The sequence below is a fragment of the Primulina tabacum genome, chromosome 9 (assembly GCF_025594145.1).
Source record: "Primulina tabacum isolate GXHZ01 chromosome 9, ASM2559414v2, whole genome shotgun sequence".
Classification (NCBI taxonomy): domain Eukaryota; kingdom Viridiplantae; phylum Streptophyta; class Magnoliopsida; order Lamiales; family Gesneriaceae; genus Primulina; species Primulina tabacum.
The window spans coordinates 2743095-2756230 of NC_134558.1; the positions used below are offsets into that span (position 1 = coordinate 2743095).

Consider the following 13136-nt stretch of genomic DNA (forward strand, 5'->3'; position numbering starts at 1 on the left):
GTAAGGCTGTGGATAAGTGTAAGATTATCTTTGATAGTTGTTAAATACGTATTTTTAGTTGAAAATATATGTTATAACTTGATTAATATTAGTCAATTATATGATAATTGATATTCCGTTGAATTACACAAACACATATGCACGGTTAAATCTTCTAATTGAGATATCATGCTAACCGGATTAAGAAATAAAACACCTGTAAAGTTAGCTGGAATGATGAACAACCCGCTGCTTCTACTTGCTTTTTTGCTTGAAGTTAGATAATTGAAACAAACAAGAATACCAGATGTCATCTCCAAAAGTTTTACCCCCGAATACTATTTTTTGCTAGTTCTTTTTAATTCAACTTTGATTGAATTGCAGCAGTTACATGGTTGATAGCATTTTTATATGGGTAAATTATGTTTTTTTTAATCTAATCTGTATTTTTAATTTGTAAAAGATTGATTATATTATCTATAATATACAAGTATTATAAAATGTTATTTTTATCTAGATTTTGTATACAATTATTAATATAAAAATTAATATTTATTATATTATCATTATAGATATAAATAGGTATTATAAAATGTTATTTTTAAAGTTTTAGATTTTAATATAATGTGCAGATTTTTTATACAATTATTAAAATAAAAAATTATAATTTATGATAAACACCACTTAAACTTAAATAACAAATTTATTTATTTTAAATAAAATTCAATTTCTGTATGATGTCGAGTAGATTTAGGGATGACAATCGGGCAGGTGCATGGTTCGCTGTCGCGGTCGCGGAGATCGTAACGGATGCTACCGTTCCAGTTACAATGAAATTTCGCGGAACGGTCGCGGAACGGGTATTATAAAAAAATATTATAAATATATAAAAATTTAAAATTTTTGGAAAATATTTAGAAATAAAAAAATTAAAATAAATATCATTTAAATAGAATATTTGATGTAAATAAGAAATTTAAATATTTTTAAAATTTTATTAACAATTTATTGAACACAATTTATATCGTCATTATATTTAAAATATTTCCAATCATATCAAAAATTAAATATACTATTAAAAGTTATTTGTATTTAATTAATTAAAACATTAAAATATTTTCGATTGGATATATATAAGTTCGCACAAATTTGAATCAATTTAGAGTGATGGACTAATAATAACCATCAAATCTTATATAAAGTGATGTTACAAATTATTTAACATCAATTAAAATAGAAAAATTTTATAATTAACTTAGTTTTTTTCACACTTTATAATGAAAATTTCTCAATAGAAATGGTTGACTTGCGGTCTCTTCTTTATTAGTCTTTTATTGATGGATGCAGCGGGAAGAAGACTCAAGATTCACCATCTCACATCAACCGAGTTGCTTTGCTTTCCAATGTTCCTAGTGAAATTAATGTTAAGCTTATTAAATTACTCATATCATATGATAATAAAATAACAATGAGAAATAAAATATAAGTTGATGAAAACAAACATTTATACAGAAAGGTACCTGTAAATGTTATATCATCGAGACTAATACCATGAGGAATGACGTGGAGGAACAAAATCATTAGTGTATTCTTCTTCGGGATTCAGTTGAGAAAATTGATCTCCACCATATGGTTGCTGATATAAACCAGTGTTAAATTGTCCTGGTGGATATGCATTGAATAGTGGATTTGAAACTGAATGTATATGGTGCAATGAGGGAGAATTTAATAATGTATCGTCACGACGATGGTAGTCTCCAAATTCTTGATGTCCAAAAGAATTACTGGCCTCACTTGAAGATATAGAACCATGACCTTCATGTCTAATACTAGTGGCTGCTGGTGCTTGAGGATTATGATATCTATTTCGGCAACTATTAGAAAATCTCTCAAATTGATTATTCCTAGAACCATGAGAATACCCAAAGTCTGGTTCATTATATCCAATGGCACCACGACCAAAATCTTGAGAGCTCCAATGGTAATTTCTCGAATCATCTCCAAACTGAAATTGATGGTGACCCCCCAAGCCCAAATTTTTTATTTCCTCTTCCACACGCATATATGAATCTGAAGATCCACTAAAATGTTCATCATCTTCAGCACTCGAGAACCCTGTCAAACTTGCTAAAAAGCGACGTTCTTCTATCCCAGGACGATACCCATGATCAGTGTCTTGTGTTGCATAATAATTCTCTTTCCCCCGTGCCCATGACATGCCAGCATCATATTGATCATCTTGACATGCTTGATCAGCGTCTCCATGTTTTTTGCCACTTTCCCGATTGTTCCCATCACCACTATCATCATTGTCGTCACTTTTATCGTCATTGTCAGTTTCATCACTTTCATTTAATATGTTTACTTTTCCTTTTGATACTCTTGAGGTGCCCTCATTGTTTTTGTTCTTGTTGCTCTCTTGGGCATTTGATATTTCATGACCTTGATCTAACCATTCTAAGTCATCGTCTTGCAACACAGAGGGTTCATTATCTCTAGTCCATTCATTTAAAATATCATCATCTTTGAATATGTGATCAAGATCTATAGGACTATAGTAATCATCATCTCCACTTTTTTGCATCAAATTTCTTACCCTTAACCGCATATTGTAATGGACATATACCAATTTATGCAATTTTTCAATCGCCAAACGATTGCGAAGCTTAGTATGTATTAAAGACCATGTGCTCCAATTTCTCTCACAACCAGAAGATGAACATGTTTGACTAAGAACTTTAATTGCAAGTTTTCTTAGGTGGGGAGCTTCTTCACCATACTCATTCCACCATTCAGCTGAGAAATGAAACATATGATATATATTGTATAACTTTAATATCTATGAAAAAACATAAAGAAATTCAAACCTGGAAGACTTTTTTTAACCGCCATTTTTGCAAGTGGAGATCCAAACTCTCCAATTTGTTCAGTAAACAATTTAATCTGTGAAACATGTTTGATAAAAACTATAGTATACTGGATATAAAATATGTTAAGCAAAACTTATAAATATCATACATCATTAATTATTGCAGCTTGTGTATTTAAATCGGGCTCTAGTTTTTTGATTACTGTCTTCAATCCTCGTCTTACTTCATCGGTGTAAACACATGTTCCAGAATATTGGAGCATTGGATTGAGAAAATATGCTAAAAACACACAAATTTAAAATTATATAACGATAACCACAACAATGGATTTATTTTTTGTAAATATAATCTAATTTTACCTGCATCATGTAGGTGTTGGTGTAATTGATTATACCAACGCTCATCAATCACATCCCAGTACAATTGCCAGTCTTTCACACTTTCTTTTATAGATAATTTAGCTCTATCCATTGCTTCATATATAATCGATAGCGTTGGCTTATTGTCTTGATCAACCAACTTCAAAACTTTGACGAGAGGTTCCATTGCTGTGCATATATCACGAGCCGACTTCCAAAATTTTGTGTCCAAAATGATCGCTGTAATTTTTTCGACATCTTTTCTTCTCTTGCTTGTATTGTTGTACTCACGCCACTCAACTGAAGTGCACAATCTCTTCAAATCTTGATAATACCGGACGAGACTTTCTAAAGAAATAAATTCAGTAGCAAAGCGAGTGATTCCAGGTCTCAACAATTCACGATCATTTGTGTAGATTTTCATTAAGTTCACGATTTTGTCACTATTGTATATAAAACTTGTTATTTGCTTTGCTTTATCAATGCACCTCTTTACCTTTGTCATCTTACCAATATCTTCAAGCATAAGATCAATGCAGTGTGCAGCACAAGGTGACCAAAACATGTGAGGTCTTTCAATCATCAATTTCTGTCCAGCAGCTTTGTTTGCACTTTCACTATCTGTAACCACATGTACAACATTTTCTTCTCCAATTTCGTCAATAACATTATTCAGAAGAGATAATATAAAATCGGCTGTCTTTCTTTTGTTTGTGCAATCCACTGAACTATGAAATATCATGTTGCGATTGCAGTATATCATAAAATTAATGATAGGATGCTTGTTGCGTGTGCTCCAACCATCACACATTATTGTACATCCATATTTTGGCCATTTGGATTTTAATGTATTCAAATATATAGTGATATCTTCGACCTCCTCTTCCAGGAAAACACCACCTATTTGACGTCCCGAAGGACCTTGTACTCCAGGTCCAACATTTGCGATGGTATTAATCATTGCTTGGTAGTATGGACCACTATCTGCTGCATGAAATGAAATTGCATTGTATATAAACCATTTTGAAATAGTCTTCCCAACATCTTTGACCTTTTCAGGAGCAAACCAATTTTTTATACTCTTTCGTTTTGATGAAAACATGTAAGAATCAATCCCTTTCGATGGTAACTGAGCTCCCTCTCGTACGCTAAAGCTACGAGTCATCTGTTTTCTTAAATTGGGATTTGCACTTGGTGACGCCGCTACAAGCCATCAACCTACCCACCCCGGAACTTTGGAACCGGAACGGCCGTTCCGGTCGCAACACGGCCGTTCCGGCGAACCATGAGCAGGTGGGTTTGCAATTCACGTCATCGAATTCCATCCCTACCCTTATACCCGCCTAAATCCCTGCTTTTTCGGGTTAGGAGAATCCCCGAACTCGAAATCGCGATGATCAAATCCTCTTCCCGTCTTCATCCTCATTTCAAAAATATTAATAGGGGCAATACGAGAATGGGTTCGAGGATTTTTTCGAACCAAACCTTATTATTATCTATTATTATTAGTGATAATATCAATATTAATAATAATAATATATTAATATTTTAAAAAATAATAATATTATTATATTATTAATACTAGAAGTATTATTATTTTGTTATTAATATTATTTTCGGAGCAGATTCAGAGATGAGGATATTAATCTCCCTTACTAGATGAATGTTGGAAGTTGGAACGTTGTGTGTCTGAATCGTTTTCTCTAAAACTTGCATATCCCAGGTATTCCCATCTATGCAAAGTGAACTATGATTTAGTGTGCAAATCGGTAAAGTTATCTTCTTAAATCAATTCAATTCAAAAATATTTATATTTAGGCTATAAATCTCCTGAAATTGGATTAACCACCTATTCTAAAGGAAGTTTTATCCTGAAGTTAACAAGTTAAATGTGCTCATCTAAAAAAAACGCAATTATTGTTTAAACAACTTGATAAATTTTATGTATGCGATGCAGGTGAACAATCTGTGTCCTACGAAGACTGAGGAAGAAAACAAATAAAAAGAGAAGGTCTATACAGAGATGGGCAGCAGGTCAATAATGAGGTGGCCGCAGCAAGTCACAACATCTCTAGTTGAGCAGTTAATTCGTTCTGAAAAGGACTTGGAGAAAGCAATTTCAATATTTGATGCTGCTACAGCAGAGTATTGTACTGGTTTCCATCATGACCAAAACACTTTTGGTTTAGTTATCAAGCGATTACTCTCTGCCAACAAATTCATGACAGCTGAAGATATGCTTGATAGAATGAGAAGAGAGAAGTGTACAATCACTGAAAATATATTACTCTCTTTTTTGAGGGCCTATGCTAGGGTCCACAAGCCGCATGAAGTGGTGAGAGTTTTCAGGAAGATGAAGGAGTATGAGTGTGAACCCACAGTAAAATCTTATGTAACAGTGTTTTCAGTTCTTGTCGATGAAAGTCAACTAAAAATGGCGTTTAACTTTTACCGATACATGAGGCAGATGGGAATACCAACTAGTGTTACTTCTCTTAATGTTTTGATAAAAGCACTATGCAAGAGCAGGGGATCTTTGGATTCTGCTTTTATGATATTTCGAGAGATGCCCAAACGTGGGCATACTCCGGATTCTTACACGTATGGAACTTTGATCTGTGGGCTGTGCAAAGCTGGGAGAAATCTTGAAGCTAGGGAGCTTTTGCTTGAGATGGAGGCTAACGGTTGTTCACCCTCTGTTGTTACCTACAGTTTGCTGGTACATGGGCTTTGCCAGACAAATAAATTGGATGAGGCACTGGAATTGCTCACGGAGATGAAAGGCAAAGGCATTGAGCCCAATGTATATACTTATAGTTCTCTTATTGACGGTCTTTGCAAGAATGGACATTCTTCTCAGGCCATGAAACTGTTAGACAGGATGATTCGGAAATGTCTGGTTCCTAATTTGATAACTTACAGTTCTTTAATACATGGTTTCTGCAGCGAAGGTAAAGTTCAAGATGCGGTTCAGATTCTTGACAGAATAAAGCTACAAGAATTGAAACCTGATGTGGGGCTGTACTCGAAAATAATAAACTGCTTCTGTGATATTAGCAAGTTCCAGGAAGCAGCAAACTTCCTTGATGAAATGGTCCTTTCAGGTATAACACCAAACCGTGTAACTTGGGGGCTTCATGTTAGGATACATAATCGAGTAGTTCAAGGTCTTTGCTCCGAGAGTAATATTAATCAAGCTTTCCAAAAGTACCTAAGCTTGCGAAATAGGGGCATATCTATTGAGGCAACCACTTTCGAATCGCTTGTAGAATGTTCTTGCGATAAAGAAGATTTTCACAAAGCTGCTCAAATTATTGATGAAATGGTGGTTGATGGATGCATTCCAGATACGAAAACCTGGAATAGAATATTAGATTATTTTTGGGACCGAGGAAAAGTTCGCAAAGCTGCTGAATTGATGCAGTCCAAACTAATAGAAGAATTTCATTCGAAAATATGAGATGTCAGCAAATTCTTCAGTGAGTAGAAATTATATAACGTTAGTTCAGATATCATTCTTGGTGTTTGTGTTTGCTTATTGAATTTTTCATACTGATGAGAGACCGAACAAATTAGTAGAAGGGGATCAATGATAAAGATACTTGAGTCAAAATGAGAGCAGAGCGGGTGAGGAAGGAAGTAGATTTACACATAAAAATATCCTAAAATTTCTGGGTGACAGTAGACTGGATACCTGACAATTGTTTCCTTGTATTCAGGGGCCATGCTGGTTAAGGAAAAAGTGCCAATGATGAAATGTCAATGAATTTGCATTATAAGCTAATCAGTGTGGCTTCTACATGAGATTTATCCAAGTCTATGTTGTCAGTTGAGGTTAATGTTTTCCTTGGATGCAATAGTGGATTAGGACTCTACTGATGTGTCATGTGTGCTCCATCCTATATAATTTTTGTTTTTTGTGAAATTGAATTAATTATCATTCCGATCTTTCCAGTCATTATGTGATTTTTATGTGATGAATGCCAATCTAATACATTTTTGTCTCCCTTGGAAATTTTGGACGGGTTGCATCAAGATTAATCATCGTTCTCTTAATAGGTTTTTATTTCTGTCCAGTGGGGCACAATATTCGAGATCAATTTTAAGCTGCAGTTAGAAGGAAGGCTTCGACTGCTACTCGGCATTCTGAGCATCCAAGGCACAGTACATAATCGGCAGATGTAGCTTCATCCGAGGATGTGGTATTTATTCCTTTTTCCCCTCCCATTAGCAATTAGGTCATACAAAAATTGTATCTATTTGGGTTTATACTCTTTCCATTATAAGTCTGAAAGCTCTCTAGCAGCTCTAAGCACCAAGGCCTTGAGCTGACTGGCTTTGGTTGTGCATGTACATCACAATCCAACTCGATATTTTTGTTTGATTGTATTTTTTGGCTTTGTATTCTTTCATTAAAATTATAATGATAATCGTCATCTGTCTTCATTATGAAGCATGTAATATGAAGATTCCACGGTTTCTTGTATGCAGCAACTTGATTGATCAGAAAGAGGCCGTACATCTCCAGATGGCCGTTCTCTAGCAGATTAGACTCGAGCACTCGTCGTAAATCCAACACGCACAGAATTCATTCAACCCGGCATCAACCCAAGCAATCATCTTTCATTCAACCCGGCATCAACCCAAGCAAATCATCTCTCACTCGTGCTGCTATTACTAATGGTTCTCGAGACGAAGAGTCGGTATGGCTGATAGATCTGAGAAAAGTTGTGTGCGTATGATAATGGTATATTTTATCTATCCACGCATCTTTTTCCAAACTTTTCTTTGACAAATGATCATAAAGTTGGCAATAAAAATTGTGTTCCTATATCAACACATTATTCTATATTTGAGATCAATTCAAATCAAACTCAAGATGATTTATTCGGTGATTGAATGTTGAAATCGACCCAAAAAATAAATAGATTTTGGATGCATTTATAAAATGCAAATGTAAATAACTAATTAAATATACTCAAAACTACGATAAAATCAGCTTGATTTGAGTTGAAATATATCGATACATGTTTGATTTAATACGCTTTAGACTGCAAAGCTAATAATTATATGAATAGAGATTTAAATAGTTTGCAACTCGATTCTATTCCACCAAAAAGCCTGGAAAAATTGCGGCCTTAAAACTGATGGAAGAAAGAAGGAATTATTTACACAAGAGTACCACGGTAAAGGAAAAAAAACACACACAGGCTGGTCAACAAGCAATACAACAAATAACTTTCCAGGCTGCTGCAGCTCTCAAGGATTTCTGAGGGCTGCCAATCTCTTCTCCAGTTCGTGGATGTTTGAACTGCCAGTAGCCTCGGCGTTCTTCCCCGCAATTTTACTTTTGGGAGCAGCTGACAACTGTTGATAGTTCAGAAACTAGATTAGCTTGATCGTAGATGCAAATATTTGAAATTACAGAAAATGTTTCTCAAAGAAACGAACCTGCGAGGCGACGTCCACACCGATATCATCCAGCACCTGGAAACGTTTTTGCAAATCAAGTGAATGTGCATAAACAAGAGAAAAATAAACCAAATTCTCTGGCAGACATTGATGAAAAAGTTTGAATTTTGATCTCAAATACTCCAAGCCAATAACATTAGTAACTTCCAAAATAAGTTAAGGATGATAAAACAGTTGAATGAGTTGTGGTTGATGTATATGAAACTCCATAACCATCATTAGAGAGCCTCATGCCAAGACTTCTTTTGAAATGGATCACATCTGGTTAATAAATCAGCCAACATAATCACAAAAAATATAAGCTTTACTCAGGAAAAAACAAATATTTACTTGATTTGTCAACTCGTCTGTTTCCTCTTCGGCCTCATCGTCATCTAAAGCATCATCTATGGCATCTGACATCATTTCAGTCTGAAAGAGAAAAAAAAAAGGCAGAGAAAAGTTAATAACAATTTTAAATGAATTAATGTACGCATGTTCGTAACACAGTTTGGTAAAAATGAATTGATTCAAACTTACAGTCATATCCATTTGTGCTGATTGTTTTTGAAATTCTTGAACCACTTTCATTTGCTTGGCAGGGGCCATTTGCTGCCAGTACATGTGATCAAAATTAAAACAACGAGCAATCATAGATCACATTACGTAATAGCTCAACTACACAAAACTACACAACACACACACACACAGACTGTTGTGTATGTGTTTTCTAAAAAGGGATCGTGAGTGGTATACATCAGAAGCAATTTGATATTAGTGAATTGAAAAATAAATAAAAAGATAGGATTCCATTAAAAGTTGAGGGTCTTGCCTTATTCATGGCCGCCATTGCTTTACTGGCACCTTTCATACCGACAGCAACAGAAGATTGAGCAGACATTGCCTGCGAAGGGACAAATGAACTAGTTGTGCTCCTTCTAAAACAAAAGAATACAATCATTATGATTATCTAACATCTTACCTGGGTATGAGTCGCTATGCCCCTCATTTGAGCTCGACTACCTTGTAAATTGGCTATTTGTTGATGAAGCCGGACCAATTGGCGAGCAAGAACTTTAGTTGCTGCCTGCAAGGCAAGACAAAAAAGGCAGGGACAGTGAGAGATAGGAAAACCATTCCAAGTAATCTCTTAAAAGTCACTCGAGTATTCATGTAATATTTATCAAATATGCAATCCAAGTGTTATACACCTCATTCCCCGTTTTAGCAGTTCTCTTTATCTCAGCAACAAGTTTCCTTTCCTGAAACACCAAACATGAATTTAATCTATTCCTTTTTTACGAAAATGAGGAAACCGTAATGCGGAAGACACCAAGAATCTTTGATTACCTCCAACTGCAATGTATGGATTTCCCTCTCGATACCTGAATCAAAATCACAGATCCAAAATAGCATATGTCAACTCAATAGTCAACATAAAACTCAATAGCATATGTCAGCTCAATGTTGAACTTTGACTGAGCTGCTAGAGCTATATTGCAGTCCTAATTGTAGCATAAAACTACGTGTTTGATTCTAAAAGCGCTCAAAAAATTCCAACCTGGTGCCAATTTGGATAAAGAAACTATCTTTAAAACAAATTTGCAAAGCAGATCAAGTGTTTCTTTCACAAAACGCACAATCAGTTTAGTGAGTAGGATACCCGCTACACCCGAAGAAGGGAATCTAACTATCTAGCCTACGACTTACATTGAAACAACCTCTTTGATTTTTTTAAGAGAAAATGAATTCGGAGTCAGAGAAAAACACATTTTCTGGCATCTGACCTTTAACTTTGTAAATGCTATTTCAAGAAAAGCTTCCATATCCTAAAACGATTCTTCTTCATCCAAAGGCATTCTTAATAAGTCTCTTTTATTTGGTCAAATTTTCATCTACGGGAGCTCGCAGTATCAATTTGCTTCGCAACAAAAACAACAGAACAGCGCTATCAAAATAAGATCAAACTGATTTCGGAAAGCAAATTTTAGAGGAAAATTACGAGCAAAGAGATCACAAAATTCGGAAAACAAATACATACCTCTAGTGGCATTGGCCATTTCCCGTTTACTCTCCCGAAGCGCCTCTGAAATCAAAGCAAAACCCACAAACAGATCACAAACAAAATCGAGAGTCAATTACTCCAGCAGTCAACACATCAACAATTGACCATGAAATTAAAGAATATTCAAGTAAACAACAATTTCTTGCAGAACGTGATATTAATAACAGATATACGGGAAAAACATAACAGAAACCTTTAGCCGTGGGCTTTTTGGAGAAGATGTTCATGTTTCGATTGCCACAAAGTTTGTAGAGTTTCAAGAAATTATATATCGACGCAACTATGTATGTATATATATATATATATGTTGGCGCTGAAATGGGATAATGGTAGTTGAGTGTAAATGAATTGAATTTAATATTTTTTAAAAAATTAAGGCTTGACTTTTTTTCCCCCGAGTTTGGATCTAAAATAAGTTCGATTAGGATCGAAATAAGTTCACGGGTTATTTGAATAATAAGACTTGTAATCGGTTCGCGAACTATTGAACAAAATAGTTTTTACTTGAGTTCGGCTAAAAAAAAGTGTTGAATTTCGACTCGAGTTCGATAAATTTAAATACGAATCAAATATTTATCAAGTCAACTCAAAAAATTTGCGAATCGAATTGGTTTACAAATTTAGAATAAAAAGACTAGTAATCATATGTTCTTCAATTAATTAATTAAATTGACTCCTATAGTTTCGGATAATTTAACATTGACTCCAATTAGTTTTATTTATTTATATTTTGGGAATGAACAAGTTTTAGAAAATCCAGTTTTTTAGTTTCAGCAATCAGATAAAAATTTATTGAACAGTTTTATTTAATTTTAGAAAAAATATTTTTTATTATTTTCATATAAAATATATCATTACGCAAACGATCGCGATAATAATTATTTTGCCTATATAATCCATTAAAGAAAACTCTTTTTAAGTTCAAAAGATACTATTATTTCCGTGATACAATAAAGTATAACATTATGGTTCAAATATAAATTTGATGGGAAATATTTGTTCCAATATAAATATAGTTTTAAACAAAGATTTTAGTATATTTCTATTGAACTTATCTGTCAAATCAAATATTATTATTGGGAATGAATTCTAAAGGTAGCATTCGACTGTTGACATTTAATGTAATTTTTTCAACAAAATTATCTCCATTTAATTATTCCGTATTTTTAAAGTTGATTGATATTAATATACCTTTCTTTGTATATAGAGTAGGTTTATTGTGAGACGGTCTCACAAATCTTTATCTATGAGATGAGTCAATCATACCGATGATATTCACAATAAAAAGTAATACTTTTAGTATAAAAAATAATACTTTTGCGTGGATGACCCAAATAAAAGATCTGTCTCACATAAATTTTTATATTTTAATATGTAATAGATTATTAAATTTTCTCGATGATTTCTTTGAAATTTTTTTGATAGATATTATGAATTGTAAGAACGTCCTTAAATCAGAATCTGTGCATAACTAAAAAAAGAAGAATAAAAAAAAATTGAACATGTAATTTTGAAAAATATTTTAAATTTTGATTAAAATAATATATAAAATTGGACACTAACACATTTAATTAGATTTAATGTACTCTTAATAGCTTGTGAATTTCTCTTTTCATGAATTTATGATAGCAAAAAAAAAAACATGATATTTCTTCAATATTTGTTGGAGTTTATAATTTTATCAATACCATCAACAAACTATAAAATTTAGATACTATCATTCTTATCCATTTTTAAGGAAATCTTTACAAAAGAAAGATCAAGTTAATTAAATGCTTGAAATTATAAAAAAACATAAATAATAGAATAGAAAAAATGAGTAAGATTGACTGACGAAAAGGCGTATTAATTTAATCAAACAATAATTTGTACATTTCGACTTGCTATTTATTCAATGGACTACACTAAATACTAAATCAAAACATAGGAATAATTAAATAAAGTACATCTCTTCCGTGATAAAATTGAGACTGAATTGGCAGGGGCCGCGCGAACGCAGGCCCCCTCTAACACAAATTATGACGTAGGCTCGACCACTTGGGCCGACCTTAGGCGGACTCCCTTTCTAAGTGCAATGAAAGTCGCCAACCTAGACCATGGGCCTTCATGATCACCAATTGATCCCGTCCAGGTAAGTATGGAACTAGATGCATTCCCCTATCTATTTATAGTGCTAAACGGTTCTCACATTCTTTCTCTTTCGATGTGGGAACTTGAACAGCCGTTAAAATTGGGATGTGAGATTAACAATAACAATAATAATAATAATAATAAATAAAATAAAATAAAATTAATAAATAGTAAGAAAATTCTAAAACTTACTGGGTACTATAATATATACAATTATATACTAACTTTTAAGAATAATTATGGTTCAACTAAATAGTAGCTCAATAATTCTTGAGAAATCGG

General features: G+C 33.5%; 4 protein-coding genes and 1 non-coding gene across 10 annotated transcripts in view; 2 read left to right on the forward strand and 3 right to left on the reverse strand.

Annotated features, from left to right (window-relative positions):
- LOC142556669 (pentatricopeptide repeat-containing protein At5g46100-like) overlaps positions 1-7138 on the forward strand; it is a 34925-nt gene extending 27787 nt beyond the window's left edge. For 3 of the 4 annotated variants that reach the window (XM_075668148.1, XM_075668149.1, XM_075668147.1), the window contains exon 2: positions 5166-6685. In XM_075668148.1, coding sequence (XP_075524263.1) covers positions 5232-6668 — 1437 coding nt within the window. In that variant the 5' untranslated portion in view covers positions 5166-5231 and the 3' untranslated portion in view covers positions 6669-6685. Of the gene's footprint in view, positions 1-5165 lie in introns of all 4 variants that reach the window. The other variant, XM_075668150.1, reaches the window with a different exon arrangement.
- Positions 1-8039, forward strand: part of LOC142556670 (casein kinase 1-like protein 10) — a 43620-nt gene extending 35581 nt beyond the window's left edge. The window contains exon 14 of the mRNA XM_075668152.1: positions 7663-8039. Within this exon, the coding sequence (XP_075524267.1) occupies positions 7663-7674 (12 nt within the window). The 3' untranslated portion in view covers positions 7675-8039. The remainder of the gene's footprint in view (positions 1-7662) is intronic.
- Positions 7-4825, reverse strand: LOC142556668 (uncharacterized). Of its 2 annotated transcripts, XM_075668146.1 has the most exons (5): positions 3209-4825; positions 2998-3128; positions 2847-2922; positions 1500-2775; positions 7-1388 (listed from the first exon to the last, which is right to left on the reverse strand). In XM_075668146.1, the coding sequence occupies exons 1-4, from the start codon at positions 4371-4373 to the stop codon at positions 1523-1525; spliced, it is 2625 nt and encodes an 874-aa protein (XP_075524261.1). In that variant the 5' UTR covers positions 4374-4825; the 3' UTR covers positions 7-1388; positions 1500-1522. The 2 variants fall into 2 exon arrangements, with proteins under 2 accessions (XP_075524261.1, XP_075524260.1); XM_075668145.1 differs by having other exon boundaries at positions 7-2775.
- A 90-nt stretch (positions 8040-8129) lies between the features above and the next one.
- On the reverse strand, positions 8130-12846 carry LOC142556672 (vacuolar protein sorting-associated protein 2 homolog 3-like). 2 transcript variants are annotated; one of them, XM_075668154.1, is made up of 10 exons: positions 12680-12846; positions 10701-10745; positions 10010-10044; positions 9871-9921; positions 9642-9746; positions 9492-9563; positions 9200-9271; positions 9011-9091; positions 8660-8695; positions 8130-8575 (listed from the first exon to the last, which is right to left on the reverse strand). In XM_075668154.1, the coding sequence occupies exons 2-10, from the start codon at positions 10717-10719 to the stop codon at positions 8468-8470; spliced, it is 579 nt and encodes a 192-aa protein (XP_075524269.1). In that variant the 5' UTR covers positions 10720-10745; positions 12680-12846; the 3' UTR covers positions 8130-8467. The 2 variants fall into 2 exon arrangements, with proteins under 2 accessions (XP_075524269.1, XP_075524268.1); XM_075668153.1 differs by lacking the exon at positions 12680-12846 and adding an exon at positions 10918-11079.
- On the reverse strand, positions 12703-12863 carry LOC142504710 (U1 spliceosomal RNA). The gene has a single exon (XR_012804332.1). It is a non-coding gene; the product is annotated as a U1 spliceosomal RNA (small nuclear RNA).
- Between the last annotated feature and the right edge of the window lie 273 nt (positions 12864-13136).

What these genes read in the sequence shown, in the direction of transcription:
- LOC142556668 (XM_075668146.1), bottom strand. Translation starts at nt 4,373, where the DNA reads ATGACTCGTAGCTTTAGCGTACGAGAGGGAGCTCAGTTACCATCGAAA. An exon ending in CCAACACCTACATGATGCAG is followed by an intron (nt 3,129 to 3,208) that starts GTAAAATTAGAT and finishes GTGTGTTTTTAG; the next exon opens with CATATTTTCTCAATCCAATG. An exon ending in GGTTAAAAAAAGTCTTCCAG is followed by an intron (nt 2,776 to 2,846) that starts GTTTGAATTTCT and finishes TTCATTTCTCAG; the next exon opens with CTGAATGGTGGAATGAGTAT.
- LOC142556672 (XM_075668153.1), bottom strand. Translation starts at nt 10,951, where the DNA reads ATGAACATCTTCTCCAAAAAGCCCACGGCTAAAG. An exon ending in CTGCTAAAACGGGGAATGAG is followed by an intron (nt 9,747 to 9,870) that starts GTGTATAACACT and finishes CTTGCCTTGCAG; the next exon opens with GCAGCAACTAAAGTTCTTGC. An exon ending in CAGCACAAATGGATATGACT is followed by an intron (nt 9,092 to 9,199) that starts GTAAGTTTGAAT and finishes TTTCTCTTTCAG; the next exon opens with ACTGAAATGATGTCAGATGC.